This window comes from Uranotaenia lowii, chromosome 2, assembly GCF_029784155.1.
Source record: "Uranotaenia lowii strain MFRU-FL chromosome 2, ASM2978415v1, whole genome shotgun sequence".
Classification (NCBI taxonomy): domain Eukaryota; kingdom Metazoa; phylum Arthropoda; class Insecta; order Diptera; family Culicidae; genus Uranotaenia; species Uranotaenia lowii.
Window position 1 is genome coordinate 72,735,165 of NC_073692.1, and position 17,552 is coordinate 72,752,716.

The 17,552-nt window shown below is 37.6% G+C and overlaps 1 protein-coding gene across 1 annotated transcript; it reads left to right on the top strand.

Annotated features, from left to right (window-relative positions):
• Positions 1-293: 293 nt before the first annotated feature.
• Positions 294-15,562, top strand: LOC129746133 (uncharacterized). The gene is made up of 4 exons (XM_055739631.1): positions 294-429; positions 493-534; positions 14,620-14,718; positions 15,034-15,562. The coding sequence occupies exons 1-4, from the start codon at positions 427-429 to the stop codon at positions 15,379-15,381; spliced, it is 492 nt and encodes a 163-aa protein (XP_055595606.1). The 5' UTR covers positions 294-426; the 3' UTR covers positions 15,382-15,562.
• Positions 15,563-17,552: the final 1,990 nt, after the last annotated feature.

The window sequence follows — 17,552 nt, forward strand, 5'->3', positions numbered from 1 at the left end:
ATTATTCGAACATTGAAGAGATGTATAGGTGAGAATGGCAAACTTGTTTTGATTATCCCAGAAATCAGAAATTTGGAATTCAAATTTAAAATATTAAAGGACACTACGCTCAAAATTTCAAAAACCTATCGCCAGTTTTTGAAATTTTAAGCAGCAATTGAGGAATTTTGGTGAGAATGAACCAACCTAGTCTTACAAAAATATGAATGCTTCGGCTAATGGTCAGCAGGTGTCGCTATATAGGCTCCCCCACGTTTTACCCCTAAAGTTGTGCCCAGTTCGCAGTTGTCAAACTCCCGGTGTAAACGATTTGTTTATGTTTACACCCATGTTGTGCATCAGCGAATGGTGAAGAGTTTTGGATTCGATTATTAAAAAGTTGAATATTTCGCTTTCACAAATTCGGACACCCTCGAACCTTAAACCATGGTGAGTAAACGGCGTTTATCGAAATCCGTGGGTTGTTTGATAACCGTTGATATTTCTTTTCAGTTGCCGCTGTCGCTTTTAAAAACCGCCCAAAGTCATCCGATGGTAAGTGGCTAATTTTTGTTTGTTTATTTTAAATATCTTTAAGATATGCTTATTAACAAACATATTTATACACTGAGCGTGTTTTGTTTGTTCAATTACGAAAGAATGTTAAGCGCATCAAAAGTACGCCTGTAATTACATTGCAACTAAATTTTGACGGTCGCCATACAAGAATAAATAGCATTCGATGACCTGGTTTCTCAAAGATTCACAGAACTGTATGTAAATTCTCCAAAACCATTTCAGCTACGTTCAAATCGTATTTTTGAATACCTTAAAATTGAGTTTTATTTTTATGAGATAAGTTAAAAATGTCGATGCTGGATATGATGTTAAACAATTCGAGCATAAGGCATAAACCGTGTTTTTCCGGGAAATCTGGAATTGCTTGTCTTCACATTTCACTTGCTATTGACCAAATTTAAGTAAAAATCATTTAAGAAACTTCGGCACGTTTTTGACAAAACTTACAATACAACATTACAGAAAATTTGAAAATAACGATTTTTTACTTGATCAACTTTTTCGAGAACCGCAAGCATGACTAAAGATTCCAGACTCCGAAATCTTTCAAATCAGTCTTCAAAACATAGGCATGTCATTCGATGTCGTGGTAACGTTGTCCGTAACCTCATAAATTTCTGCCAGCAATATTTATACGAAAGAATAATGATTGGACATGAGACGGTAAAATGAACAAATCCGCCTGGAATGTGTCTTAGTTGACTTGTTTTCCGTTTACTTTAAATCGTGATGTTGTTGTCAATTGAATTTATTTAAGATTAATAGATCGTTTAATATTTTCTATACTTTTCCTTTTTTGGATTCCATTTCATATTGTATTCATCAGTCGAAAAGTAACCTCCACTGGGAGCTAAAGGCTATATTATCGTGTAGCGAAAACTCGCTTCTTTATAAGCGTTCAAGTCGATTTATTCCATAAATCCGACCCGGAATTACGGGTTAAGTTGTCTCGGTGATAGGTCGATAGGAAAAATAGAGGAACTATCCTGTTACACCAGTTTTTTTTCTTGAAAAACTTTATGAACACCTGCTCTTTGTTTTGATTAACCTCAAAAAGGGGCCTACTCATTCTTTCGCTCTGACCAGAACATCCACCAGTGACAAAAGAACAGCACTGGTCCTAGGGGACCATGAAGGACGCACCCCCCGCGGGTGGGGGGGGGGGGGGCATATTTGTGGATAGTTCTCCATTAGCCCCCTACATGCATAGCTCGGCATTCGATGGGAAAAAACGATGGCTGCAAATACGACGTCCGGGAGTTGACCCAGGTGAATCCGTTTTTTATTGCTAATGCTATTGAAAACCAACTAAAGAAAGGATCTCTTAGAAAAGAGCTACAATTAAATCTGGAAAACGGCGGGAAAAGCTACTCTATCTCCACGTATAATGTGGAGCTATTTGAGCCTTTGAAGACCATCACCCGTCTGGATCTCAACACAGCAGTCGAGGTGATTGACCACCCCACCCTGAATAAGATTCAGGGGATGTGCTACCAGGCGGACACCGTTGATCTGTCACCTGATGAACTGTTGAGCGAATTAAAATCACAGGGAGTGATAGCTGTTCGTCGAATTACTCGTAGAGAAAAAGAAAAATTCATCAACACTCCCCTGATTGTTCTTTCCTTCTCGGGAACACGACTTCCAAGGGAAGTATATTTTGGTTGGACAAGGGTGCCGGTTCGAACATATTATGAATCGCCGATGGTGTGTAGGAACTGTCTTGAATATAGACACACAAAAAAGAGATGTACGAATAAAGCAAAATGTACCCGTTGTGCTAGAGATCATCCAGTCGACATTGAAAACCCCTGTCAACTCCCATTACACTGCCCACACTGTTCTGAAGGCTTCAATGATCATTCTGCAATCAGCCGAAAATGCACGAAGTTCCGAGAAAAGGAAGCTGTAATCCGCATTAAAACAGACGAGTCATTAACATGGTTTGAGGCTCGAAAGCGAGTCACAGCAAATCAATCCAACAAACCATCCTTCGCAGCCACAGTCGTAGAAAGCGCTGCGGCCGACATCCAGCGAAAGGATGCACAAATAATGCAGCTCACAAAGAAAGTCGAGAAGCTTACGCAACTACAAAATGTGTGTGATCGCATGGAAGCAAAGTTCGAGAAACTGAAGAAGATGTATGAGCGAAAATGTATTGAGTTTGACGCTATACGTTCAGGAATCAACGAATCCGTAGCCGCCAAACCTGTGGCTGCATCGTTCAAGAAAACTCCAATAATATCCGCACCCGAAATTGCACTGAACACACGCTCTAAAAGCAAAGCAACATCGGCAAACATCGCTATTCCCAAAACTGATCTTAGCCAAAACATTCCAAAAGGAAAACGAGGCAACCGATCTCCTTTGGATACAGAGCCAAAAAAGTTTATATGCACCTCCACCAACACATTCGCCGTCTTTTTTTTTTTTATTTATTTATTTGATCCAGGATGTCATTTATCCCTCTATCACACACATTCGCCGTCGGAATTGCCGCGCAACTTTGCGATATGTGGCTGCAAAAACATCCCGGAAAACAACCTGGTCCATTTTTTCGAAGCTGCTACGGCTGGATCCGGATTAAAATATAGTGTAACATAAATGTAATTTGAACAAAAAGTTAATAGCATTCTAGTGTTTTTTTTTTTATTAATTATTTCATGGAAACACGAAACGCCTTTTTCTGAAGCATTATTGAAAAATTTGAGAAAATAAATTTCATTAATTTTTTTTATTATGTAGCGAAATATGGGAACTAACACGTCTTATTCGCACAAAAATTTACTAAAATAAAGATTGATAGAGCGTCTAGATAGAAATTCAAAAGGATTTTCTATGTTTAGGAATACAGACCCCGTTTGATTTTGGCAACACGCCCGTACATTTTATGTTGCCAAAATCAAACGGTTTTTGTCTCAACTTTGTTCAGTTTTTTTTCTTCAAAATAACTATTATTTTTATCAAAACCATTATTTTTAGTCAATTTCCGACCATTTGTAGTCATTTTTTATTTTTTTCATCATATTTTGATGCATTTAGCACTTTTCTTGTTTTGTTTATAATGTTTGTTATCATTTTTCATATTTGCTGTTTTTGTCAATCATCATCATTTTTAGTTGTTTTTTTTGTCATTTTCAGTATTTTGTTTGAATTCGTTTTTGTAACTTTTTGAATTTTTCATCTTTTTGACCTTTTTGATTGCTTTATCAAATTTTTAAAAAACTTTTGTTTTATTGTTTCATTCTATCGACCCAGTCAGAATATTTTTTCATCAATTCAATTTCAAAGCCGCTGTCAAGAAATTAAATTTTCACTGAAACTAAAATTTGACAATTTCAATCAACTTTTGACGAAACCCCTCTTGTTATATAAGGTACTTGTAACTTGTAATGTGTTCTTCAGAACCTCCTGGAGGTAGGCCATTTTAAACGTGTAAGTGTTTTGAAGATGTTTTAATGGGGTTTGTAAAACTAAACGTTGTTTTAAAGCGAAGTTTGGAAGTACCCTTTCAGTTTCTTATAAAACTAAACTTGTTACTTGGGATTTTATGATTTCCGTTGATTTATGAAGCTTTGAAATAAGGTTTTATGTACAAAAAATCTAACCGAATCTAAATCAAAAAATAAAAATGTTAGAAATCTGAAAAAAATTACATGTTTTTTATTATTATTTTATTATTACAATGAACCAAATCTTTAATTTTGGGGAAGATCCCCGGCGCAAATTGTCAGATAGTAAAAAAAATCTCAAGAAGACAGTTTTGACAAAATATGTATGTTAACTTTGTATGATTTAAACTTAAAGCTTAAAGTTTGAACATTTTTCAAAATCTCTCTAAATTTAAACCCGATTATCTCAGGGTGGGGAGAACTAAATTTCAAAATTCAAGTTGCACTCGAATCCTTATTCCACACTCATCAAAACACATCTGTTAAATTCTGTGCAAAAGAATTGCAATGTAGGGTGATTTGCCAATCGAAGTCCCCTTACCCATTGTTGCACAGCATGACTTAAATGGTCGATATTTCAGCTGTTTTTAAACTTTTTCCCGAAAATAATACTGAATCATGTTAATTGGAATGTTTACTGATGAATTGAGGCGTTTTACGATATTTTCTGCTGTAAAATATGCATCTACCCACAGTTTTAATTTTTCACGTTTTTTCGCACGATTTTCGTGCTAATTGTGAAACAAAACCTTAAGATTCCTTCTACGGCAAAAAAGGTTTTGCGTCAGAACAAAGCATTTTTCGAATCGGGATTCTCTACGAAACGTTAGTTGGACAATTTTAACACCATGATTTTGGAAAAAAAAAAATACGATCCATACATAACCAGAGAAAATATTGGATCGTGCAACAATTGGTCCGCTAAATCCCCTTCTGTCCTATTGTTGTACCTAAGTCCACTGCAAGATTTGTATGGAAATTTGTTTTTTTTTTTTTTGTAAATTATTTATTTGAAACGGCTCATACCTTTAGGCTTTAAGGAGCCAAACTCGTTTTGTTTGATTACAATTGTGTACTTAGATCTAGTTCACTTTTTTTTTTTTTGAAGAAAAAGAAAGATAGAAAGGGAAATATGAAAATAAAGAGAATTATAGTCGAAGATCGATAGCTTTTAGGAAAAGGTATATCTCGAACATATAGTCCAAGTCCATCATACCTAATACATCCCTCACTGGAACGTCGGGTGGTTTTCCTCGGGCCCGAAGGGAATCTATAAAGTTCGCTCTGGCGAATAGGTGGTCCTCACACGACCAAACAATATGCTCGATGTCATGGTAACCTAGACCACATCCGCATAAATTGCTGCCAGCAATATTTAAACGATAGAGTACCGCATTCATGGAATAATGATTGGACATGAGACGGGAAAATATACGAATAAAATCCCGAGTCAGGTTCAATCTATTAAACCAGGGTTTAAGGCTTACCTTTGGGATAATCGAGTGGAACCACCGACCCAACTCATCCTCGTCCCATCTACGCTGCCAGTTGACAAGAGAGTTTCTTCGAGCCAAGAAGTAAAATTCGTTGAATACGATTTCACGCTGGTAAATGTTGCCTTCCATCGCACCCACTTTTGCAAGGGAATCTGCCCTCTCATTGCCTGCTATTGAGCAATGTGAGGGGACCCAGATAAAGGTGATAGAAAAGCAACGTCTTGATAAAGTGGTCAATATATCTCGTATCATTTCGAGGAAGTACGGCGTGAATTTTCCTGGTTTTATAGAGCGGATTGCTTCAACAGAGCTGAGACTATCAGTTATAATATAGTAGTGTTCAATAGGTCGTGTGGCGATACTATTCAAAGCCCAGTGAATAGCTGCTAACTCTGCAACATATACAGAGCATGGTGACTGGAGACTGTGAGATGCGCTGGATATTTCGTTGAACACTCCAAATCCTGTTGTTTCCTCTATAAGTGATCCATCGGTAAAGTACATTTTATCAGCATCGACGTGTCTATATTTAGCTTCGAAAATTCTTGGAATCAGAAGAGGACGATGCGGATCCGGGATTCCACGAATTTCCTGCTGCATAGACAAATCAAACTGGACAGAAGAATGATCGTAGTCTGGGCTACAAACACGAGTTGGAGAATACGAAGAAGGGTTTACCTGCATTGACATGAGGATATGGTATATAGACATAAATCTGGTTTGAACATTTTGCTCAAGTAACCTTTCGAAATTTACAATCACCAATGGGTTCATGACCTCACACCTGATGAGGAACCGAAGTGATAGTAAATTGAATCGATCTTTCAAAGGGAGTATTCCTGCCAAAACTTCAAGACTCATGTTGTGTGTTGAGGGCATACAGCCCAAAGCGATACGGAGACAACGGTATTGGATACGCTCTAGTTTGATGAGGTGAGTTTTGGCAGCTGACTGGAAACAGAAGCTACCATATTCCATAACGGATAGAATAGTTGTTCGATACAATTTGATAAGATCTTCTGGATGGGCTCCCCACCAGGTGCCAGTAATTGATCGGAGAAAATTGATTCTTTGTTGGCATTTTCCTTTCAGATACTCAATGTGGGCTCTCCAGGTACACTTGGAATCAAACCAAACCCCAAGATACTTGAAACTCCTCGATTGAGTGATCGTTCTGCCTAGGAGTTGAAGCTTAGGTTGAGCAGGTCTACGTTTCTTAGAGAAAACAACCATTTCCGTTTTCTGAGGGGAAAACTCAATCCCAAGCCCCAAAGCCCAGGAAGACAATCTGTCTAAAGTATCTTGTAAAGGCCTGTGTAGATGAGACTCAGTAGATCCTGTGACAGACACTACTCCGTCATCTGCAAGTTGTCTTAGAGAGCAGCCTTCAGAGAGACAGCTGTCGATGTCACTCACATAAAAGTTGTACAAAAGTGGACTCAAACATGAACCCTGTGGGAGGCCCATGTAAGATGTTCTTCTAACTGCAAAATCTCCGTGAGCAAAGATCAAATGTTTCTCACAAAGTAAGCTGTATAAGATGTTGTTCAATAGAGGAGGCAGACCCCGGGAGTGCAACTTGTCTGACAAAACCTCTATTGAGACTGCATCAAAAGCTCCCTTTATGTCTAGAAACACTGAAGCCATTTGCTCACGTTTTGCGTACGCCATTTGTATCTCTGAAGACAGCAAAGCAAGGCAATCGTTTGTCCCTTTGCCCCTTCGAAACCCAAATTGAGTATCTGAAAGGAGACCATTTGTTTCTACCCATTTGTCCAAACGAAACAATATCATTTTCTCCATCAATTTGCGTATACAAGACAACATCGCTATTGGACGGTAAGAGTTGGGATCAGACGCTGGTTTTCCGGGCTTTTGGATAGCAATGACTCTCACTTGTCTCCAATCTTGGGGAACAATGTTATGCTCGAAGAATTGGTTAAATAAATTTAACAAGCGAAATTTTGCAGCATCCGGAAGGTTTTTCAACAAGTTAAATTTGATTTCATCAATTCCCGGAGCTGAATTGTTGCAAGAGAGGAGGGCAAGTGAGAATTCGACCATCGAAAAGCTTGAGTCTAGACCACTATCAGACCTATCAGGAGGCACGTTCCGGATTATTTTTTGCACAGGTGTAGAATCTGGACAGACTTTCCGTGCGAATTTAAATATCCACCTATGTGAATATTCCTCACTTTCATTTGTAGATGATCGATTACGCATGCTTCGTGCCACTTTCCACAAAGTACTTAAGGATGTTTCACGCGATAACCCACTAACAAAATTCCTCCAATACGCCTTTTTCTTCCCCTTGGTTAACTTTTTAAACTGATTTTCAAGGGAAACGTAAGCTTCAAAATGGACAAGAGTTCCATGTTTTCGAAATTCTTTAAATGCTGTTGATTTGTCCTTATAAAGCTTAGAACACTGAGGGTCCCACCATGGATTAGGAGGCCTTCGATGAATAGATGATTCTGGGATGGGTTTTGTTTGAGCGTCAACTGCACTATCGTGTATCAGACAAGAAAGAAAGTGGTACTCCTCCAAAGGAGGTAAAACGTGCATAGAGTCGATGGCGGTTTTAATTGTGTCCGAGTACTTTTTCCAGTCGATGTGTCTTGTAAGGTCATATGTCATATTTATTGTGTTCGAAGAGCTGACCCCATTGGTGATAGTAATTTCGATAGGTAAGTGATCACTACCATTCGGATCATGGACTACCTTCCACTGGCAATCAAATGATAGTGAATTTGAGCAGAGTGAGAGGTCAATTGCACTTTGTCTTGCAGGAGGTTTAGGTACCCGTGTTTTTTCACCCGTGTTCAATACAGTTAAATTGAAACTGTCGCAAATGTCATAGATAAGAGTAGAACGACTATCGTCAATTTGTTCTCCCCAGACAGTTCCATGTGAATTGAAGTCACCCAGGATCAACCTTGGCTCAGGGAGCACTGAGCACAGGTCCTCTAGGTGATTTCGATCCACTGCAACTCTCTGAGGCCAGTACAAACTGACAACACATAAGTCCTTACCTCTTATTGTTGTATGACATGCAACAGCTTCAATTCCGCCTGATAAAGGAAGGTGAATTCTATAAAAAGAGTGGCACTTATTGATCCCCAAAAGCACCCCACCATAAGAATCGTCACGATCCAGACGGATAATATTAAAATTGTGGAATGAGATGTTAGATTGAGAAGATAGCCAAGTTTCGGACAATGCAAAGATATCACAGTTTGTAAATAATTCAATGAATCCAATTTTGGAATAAGACTACGACAATTCCACTGTAGTACAGTGATATCTCCGACCTCTCGGCGTAAATTAGCCATCGAGAGATACAAACACTGAAAGGAGGGGCCAAGTTTGCATCAATTGCTTTAAAAATGTCTTTAATACAGGAAGCATTGCAAATACAATGTCTTTCACGGGTTCTGATACATTAAAACACGAAAAAAATCCGTTCAAAATGTCAGTCAACTTAAAGAGCCCAGACTGAATCGTTGATTCTGGCATCACGTTTGGGGTTTGGGTTTGCGAAGCTCCCGCAGCTGTTGGTTTATTCTGCAGTGGTGCATTTCCGCGGAAACCTGGAGGAACTTGTTTTTCCTTTTCAGCAGCAGTCGACTTTTTCTCGTTTCTATTTGAAGAGACAACCGTAGCTATTTTAGCTGGTATTTTCGGAGAAGGCGCCTTTGTTCGCTTCCGAGAGCCTCCTGCAACGAAGACTGGCTGAACTTCATCAGCCGTATCTGTGTCTTCATTGTCAACTGACAGCACAGAAAAAATGTTACAGGTCTGAGGTTGGACCGGTGGAGAGGCGCTCTTTAATATGGCGGCATACGAACGCTTGGAGCGTTCTTTTAAAGAGCGCCTCTGTTTATCCCAGCTTGCCTGAAATGCCTCGCAGGAAGAGATATCATGGGGTGAGCCCCCGCAATAGACGCATTTTTGCTCAACTGCTGAGCATGCTCCTTCCCCATGATTCTCCCCACAATGCAAGCATCGCTTCTTGTTGCAGCAATGCGAAGCAGTATGCCCCAACTTGATGCAATTCTTGCATTGCATTGGGCGAGGCACATAAAGGCGTACTGGAAGCCTTAAAATTCCGTCAATCAAGACGTAATGAGGGAGGGCTGTTCCTGCAAATGTAACCCGAATCGAGGCTGAAGGCGAATACTTGGTAACGCCATCAACGACGGAGGCAGTCATGAGTTGGCGACAATCCAAGATTCCGACCGAAGTCGAATCAAGGCTCTTGAACTTACCTACGCCGTGAGACTTAACGTATTCAGCCTCCAAACTCGATTCGGTGATCACACCCTCGATCTCTACGTCTCGAGATGGAATATAGAGCTGATACTCTAAATTAAAAAAATTACTGGCAAGAATTCCGTTTGCGGCCTTCCGGTCGGCCACAACAACGCGCAATTTGTTCGGACGTACTTTGGAAACACTGGTAACGGAGGGCCACCTAGCCAGATCTTTCGTGATCTGCACTAAATTTAATGGTTTTCCGTTAGTTTTGGGCCGGATGAAAACCACCCCCGGCCCAGAAGAGGATGAATTATCAGGATAAACTCGGAGTCGGGTTGTTTTTCCCGCAGCTGCAGATGGAGTAGCAATATCAACTGGCGGAGAAGGATGAGCATTCGAAGAACCAGCTACAGCTGAATCCTCCAGATGCTCCTCATCCTCATAGATGATTTGCTCACCATCCACCTCTGGCGGGTCCGACCCCCCGCCTTCGCTCATATTTCATGAAAATAAAAGCGAAGCTCAATTTGATCGAAATATATAATAGAGAAAAAATAGAATTAGAAATAGAGAAAAGTAAGAAAAGTATAACAAACTTGATTTTTGTTTTGATTGGCTCCTTCAGTGGTGATCCCAACCACGTGGTCCTTCTTCGAAGATGGCTGCCACGTCAAGTCTCGGCTCGAGCAAGAACGACCAGATTGATGATGATGATGAGTCAAACAATGGCGGCGGCCCTCGTGGTGACCAGTTGAGGGCAGTCAGCTAGCCAGAAAAAAACCTTTTTTTTTTGTCGACCAACACTATAATAGCACCACTTTGGCGAGCTGGGGTCTGCCTTTGGCAGAAAAACGTATAGCGCGGTACAAAACACCGTATTAAACGCCCGAACGGAACGAAACACCCGGATATATTGGACGAAATCTCGAAACGCGACTGTTCACTATGAGCGATACGAGACGAATATATATGGAAATTTCAAATTTATTAATTTGTTTATCTCCAAAAACTTCGTTTGCTTGTTTTTACTGCCAAAAATAGCAATAATTTTTTTTTGGAAAATTAGTTCTTATTCAGCGCAATGTGTTTTGATTTGTACGGGAAATGAAAATTTACATTTAAAAATCACCAGAAATGTAAATACTAAAAATTCATAGCCAATGAGTTTGTTGATTTATAAAACCAGCAATACCTGCAATTTTACAATACTTTCAATTTTTATTTTGAAATGGTTATAACTTTCATCGTGAAATACTTTGCATCTGCTCATGTTGGCAAAAAATGAAGCTTAAGAATAGGTAAAATCAATATTTTATCAAAGACAAACCGCCTTTCAAGCTTATTTGCATTTTTTTGAAATTTGAAATTTCTTTTTTATTTGAATTTTCTGAATGATTTTATTAGCAAAAATTTCTTGCAAAAATTCTGCATACAGATTTCCATACAAAATTGAACACGTTCATTGATTATTTACATGCATGTGAAAAAAAACTCGAATTGTCTTTTAATATGACATTTTTTTTGGTAAATAAGTGGGTATTTATGTTTAACTAATAATTTTAGTAATGTGTGTAATGTGTTTAGTCTGTGCTCAAATTAAACTGTTTTCCACTCAGTATTTACATATTTTGTGCACTTTTGTGCACTGATTTTCAATAATTCAACATTTATTCAAAGACACTTCATATTTCCATGAAAATATTTTTTCTATCTTCAGATATTAAAATTGAAATTTTGAAATAATTGATTTCGTTGAAAAACATATCTATGTATTAAAAAGTCCGTAAAGTGTCAAATTCACTTAAACTGCTTTGGCTTTGAGGGAGTACTTTTTTATCAGATTTATTTTGAAATCTTTTATCCCGACCATTCACTCAACTTTTTATGCAAAGTATCTAAAGTTTGCTCTAAAAATCCTGTTTCTCAAGTTTCGAGACGAGAAATTTTAAAGAACTGTATTTCATGTCAACAGAAAAATAAACAGTCATAACTTCTTGAAACTTAATTTTATCAAAACAGTTTTTCAGCCGGAAAATTGTTTGGAAGGGTTGCAATGTGAAATGATTGTTTCTTGACATTTATTACAAATAATCCCACTTTCATGAAAAAGATATTCAAGATAAATTACATTTTTGAAAAGATATATTCAATAAATCAGACGAACGATCTGAAATTTTGGGCGTGGTTGAGTCCATTTTTAAGCTTTAAATTGATATTCATTATGTAAAAATCGATCGACTTCCAAGTGAGTTCTAAAGCAATTATTTTATAAAATCCCATTTTATTCATAGGGGTAAAAGGGGGCAAAACAGAATGGGTCCTTTTATCATTTCACCCATAAATGGGCACGTTAAAAAAGTTTTAAATTCCTTTCAGATCCTTCTATGGGATTTCAATGAAACAAAATTTTATGTTGGTAAGACATATAAAAAAGCTCATTTCTGGACAAAAAGCACTCCACTCAGTTGACTCTGGTAAAATTCTGCGGCAGATTCGAGTTTCTGAGGAAATTTCACGTGTGATAAATGATATTCCAGACTTTCAAACCGGCGGCTTCGTGGTTTTTTTCGATTTTGGGTCCAAATTTTCCCATTGTGCGTTAAACGGTTTATAAGGAAGACCCCCCCCCCCCCTTCAAAAGGGGCCGCCTTCAAATTGGATTTCATTTGAATTAAAAGTTCTCATAATAAGCTTCCTTAACAAATATCAATGAATATAATGGCTGAGCCTTAAGAAGGTTTTCAAAATGTTCAACCATTGGAAAAAAATGGACAACTTTAGGCACGATGTAAATTTTGTCTGTGCAACTATAAGGCACAGACAAGCTGTTTTAAATGATTTTTTAAATTTTTATGTCACTTTTTCGATGACTTGAACTTTTGGATCTTGTTGAGCAATCCTGTATGAGTGCAATCGACAAAAAATCGAGTTAATTCGATTGAAATGACTAAAATACAGCATAAAAACAAAAATCATGTGCTAAGCTGTTCAACGATTGGCAAATCACCCTACTTAAAATTAGAAAAAATAGCCAGTTAAGTTATCGTCCAAAAGTTTGAGATCACCCCGCAGTATGATGTATTTGTAAAAATTTTAGGATCAGTTTTCTGAAACATGCAATTTTATTTCGTGCATATCTTTGGTTTTATACAACGAAAATTTGGATCTAAAATCCCAAAAAATTCGGAGCCGCAGGTTTAATGACCTGAAATAATACTTACCTTATGTAAAATATTTTCAGGATTTGAAATCTACCGTCAGATTTGACCGGAGACATCTGGGTGATATGTTATTTGCCCTTTGTTACCGATCATAATTTCGTGAAAACGATTTAAGCAACAGCATTTTTTCAATAACATAGCACTGAGATAGCTCCAGCCAAATTCGACGGCAGATTTGAACTTCTGAGAGGATTTCACATATGAACGTGATCAATACTGATGTTATGAAATCGTTTGGTACATCTTTGTACCTGAAAATAATCACATTTTCGTAGATGACGGAAAGAATTAAAGAAACATAAAAGCTATCAAAGAACGGAAGAACATAAGCCGTAAATATCATGAATTTTTCGAAAAATGTACAACGGCTCACCGGCAGGACTTGAACCTGCAATTTCCGCTTCAGTACAACGGCGCGTTAGCCAATTTCACCACGGTAAAGATGATGAAACCGGCGAACCCGAGCAATCGAGCTCTGCCGATCAACTGCTGGACCTTCTATTGAAAACACAATGTATATCCCGCATGTGATCTTTCCTGCTATAGATCTCTCTTGTTTCGCCGGTTTCATCATGTTTACCGTGGTGAAATTGGCTAACGCGCCGTTGTACTGAAGCGGAGATTGCAGGTTCAAGTCCTGCCGGTGAGCCGTTGTATCTTTTTCGAAAAATTCATGATATTTACGGCTTATGTCCTTTCGTTCTTTGATAGCTTATGTTTCTTTAATTCTTTCCGTCATCTACGAAAATGTCATATGAACGTGCTTTGTGGATGTATAGCTGAAATAAACTTTAAGACTTACTTCATGAAAACTTTAGCTTAAGTTTGATCATTTTCTAAGAATAAAATTTGGAATAAGGATTCGAGTGCAACTTGAATTTTGAAACTTAGTCCACCCCATCCTGAGATGATTGGGTATAAATTTTAAGAGCAGTTTTAAAAAAATGATCGAACTTTAAGCTAAGTTTAAGTCATATAAAGTTACCAACATTTTTTTCAAAAACATACGAAGAAGTTTTTGCACATGATCTATCGAATGAGATTAAAACAATTGCAATTTGTCAATAGATGGCTGGGATATGGCCGAACAAATTTGCATGTTTTGAGAGGTTTTTCACATGTTTTAGCTTTAACTCATTTCTGTAAAAGAAATTAAAAACTTGTTATGCATCCAAACTTTAACTATCAACTATTAAACCTTAGAAATATAATTATTTCTTACACTATTTCAACAGTAAAAATTATTTGAAAAACAATTTTTTTTTGCATAAATTGCTTAGGATTAATTGTCAAACATTTGTTTCAATTGACACACATTGTTTTTTCAACGGATTTATTGTCCATGCAGTACAGGGTTAAAAAAATACATACTAACTGAAATATTTTTTCGTCAAATCTTATCAGCTTTTGTTTAAAAAAAATTCATGAAAAAAAGATTAAATTATTCAATCTTAAGATTCATTCGCGGTTATACGCTCCTTCTTAATTTTGTAAGAACTATATTTAGGAATTTTTAATGCAAGTAACAACATCTCATAAAATTAAAAAATAAAGAAGTTAAAGCCAAAATTTTGTTAACACACTCCTTTTCTCATTCCTTCATTTCTCCCAAATGCTGCTGCTGCACCCAATTAGCTGGTGGAGCTGAAAAATGGCGAAACCTACAACGGGCATTTGGTTAGCTGCGACACCTGGATGAACATCAATCTCCGGGAGGTTATCTGCACATCAAAGGTGAGAATCAATCCAATTTACGGGTCGGGGGCTGGCTGACATTTACAATTTTAATGCTGGTGGGACAATAAAATCGGATATTCCTGTGTAAGCTCGAATGTCCCAACTGAATGGGTCTTTACGCCATGCCACCATGCCCATTTTCAGCCTCACTGCTGTCCAAAAAAATCGCACAATAACAACGTCGGAACATAAATTAATTCGTAAATTCGTGTTTTCGCCATGTTTTTGGCGGTTTCGGATGATTCCTTTCTTTTTGATTTTTTTTTTCTCGGTGCTTGGGCGATCTCGCGCGGCCAATAACGACACCAACAGGATGGCGATAAATTCTGGCGAATGCCCGAATGTTACATCCGTGGCAGCACGATCAAGTATCTGCGAATTCCGGATGAGGTGATCGACATGGTGAAGGAGGACGTCCAGGCGAAGTCGCGCAATCGGCCGGAGCTGAGCAAGGGAGGTGGCCGGAATCAGGGTGGCGGCGGTGGAGGAGGCGGGGGTGGACAGCAGGGTGGTCGCCAGGGAGGAGGTGGAGGAGGAGGCGGGGGTCGTAACAATGCCAACGCCAATAATAGAAACACTTTTGGAGGTGGCGGTAATCGGCCCGGGAATCGGGCTGGTCTCGGCAACCCGAATCGGAACGCAATGAACAACAAAAAGTAGGAGATGACAGGGCGGGGGAATGTGGAGGTTTTTGGGGAAGATGCTTGGAAGGCATCGATTGCGATGAACCGTCGAGGTGTGAAAAAAGAAAGAGCCAGAACTTTGACTGGCCATCGATTTTTTTTTTCGGAGAGAGAATCAGATGAATAAGAAATAAAAAAATGGTATGCTTTTGTGCGCGAGATGAAAAGTCAGCCTAACGTTAGTTTAAGTGGAGACTTGAGAAAGCCTTGGAATCATTTTAAAATTTTCGTTGGTTCTCTATATAGTCCGTTATCAAAAAAGCGGTTTGCACCCAAGTGAAATTTATAATATTTTAAGAAAAAACTAGTTTTATGTATTATTTAGGAGGTTTTTTAAAAGCGTGATGAAAATCAATAATATAACCCCGAGATTTTGGAAAACATAAATTCCTATTCTACCTTTCCCATTCCATCTTATTGGTTTTAGTGTATCATGATAAAAACGAAAAATGATTTTTTTTATAGTTTTGTACACCAAGCATGTTTTTTTTTCAATTTCCAAAATGTCTTATATTTTCAATTGTTGTCAGGTTTTATTTTTTATCATTCTTGTCATTTTTTAATTATTGTTATTTTTCTCTCTTTTTCTGTTTTTTATTCTCATCATTTCAACCATTTCGGTTATTTTTGCCATTATGTTTCATTTTTGCAGTTTTTTTTCTTTGTATACTGTGCAATCGCACAACTCTCCGGGAAATCACCCAGTAGGGGAGATAATGGCATAATGGCCACTTTAAGAAGGACGCTATTTAATCATAGAAAACAGCTTAGTTTGTGAGTTACTTCATTGTTTCGTGTTAGGATACTAAAAAAGTCTATTTCCTAACGGGCTTAAACTCGAAAAAGTTGATAGAAACGTTTAAAAATGCATTTTAAATTTTTTTGCCAACAGTTGAAAATCAGTTACTGCTGGGGCATAATGAGAACCCCTACTGGGGCAATATAAGCACCATTAATCGGTGCATGATGAGCATTTTCTGCCGTAGAATCAAGCAGCGAATTCAACTCGATGAAGTCGACTGAATTATAGAGCTACAGCTTGACTTGTTTCATGTGACGATTTGGCCTATTGATTACACTAGTTTACAGCATTTTTGAATTCAATAAAATGAAGGTCATTTCCAATGTGAAATCGGGCGCTGAATCCGAAAATAAAATTCAAAAAAATCTCAGTAGAACCGTTTTTGAGTTATGCTCTAAATATGAAATTTCGAAAAAATTAAAAAAGTTCTTGTACTTAGATTAAAATATCTCGGACGGCATAACAGTAATTTGAAATCCCTTTTTTGCATATTGAAGATGAATAAGTTTTCTTTCGATCATCTCAACACTGTTTATGCGTTTGACCAACAGTATTGTTGATATTAGTGACTTTATGAGAAAAAAAATTATAAAAAACGCATTTTTTTAGAGAAAATTTTGTTTCAACGAAAGTTTTAGACTCGATGGTAGCATTTTAAAAATCTGATTTTCTTTCAAGCTTAAATGTCAATTTAAAACAAAGATTTCAAGTGTTTATTTATCAAAATCGGTTGAAAATTGAAGAAGTTATGGCTACTTTACCATAACTGAAATTTTTGAAGTTTTTAATAATTTATCGAACCGCAGTACACTTATCATAGTATAGAAAGAATGAAACAGGATAAATCTCCCTCGCTCCAAGTCAAAATTATTTACTAGCTTACCAGAAGGTCACATGCCAAGTTTCAGGAAGATCTGACTATAGGGAGGGGTTGCTTCAGTCTCAAACGTGAATAAAATTTTGAGGTATTTTGTTCGGAAGGAACGAAAAATACTGGTTTTTCATCAATAACTTTTTCCATCACTAGCTGATTGTTTTTTATGGTTGATTTTCTTGAAGCCTAAGTTAAGACAAATATTTCACCCGAAGACTGTAACTCGATTGGATTTGAAACAGAAAAGTTATTGCGGTTCAAAGGTCGCAAATTTTGTCCAACACGCAATGAGTACTTTTTACGCATTGCGTTTCATACGACAATTTTCAACCAAAATACAATTTTTGAACCGCAATAACTTTTCTGTTTCCAATCCAATCGAGTTACAGTCTTCGGGTGAAATATTTGTCTCAACTTAGGCTTCAAGAAAATCAACCATAAAAATCAATCAGCTAGTGATGAAAAAAGTTAT

Coding starts and splice junctions, on each gene's coding strand:
- LOC129746133 (XM_055739631.1), top strand. Junction 535..14,619: donor CCGCCCAAAGTCATCCGATG/GTAAGTGGCTAA, acceptor GCACCCAATTAG/CTGGTGGAGCTGAAAAATGG. Junction 14,719..15,033: donor AGGTTATCTGCACATCAAAG/GTGAGAATCAAT, acceptor CGACACCAACAG/GATGGCGATAAATTCTGGCG.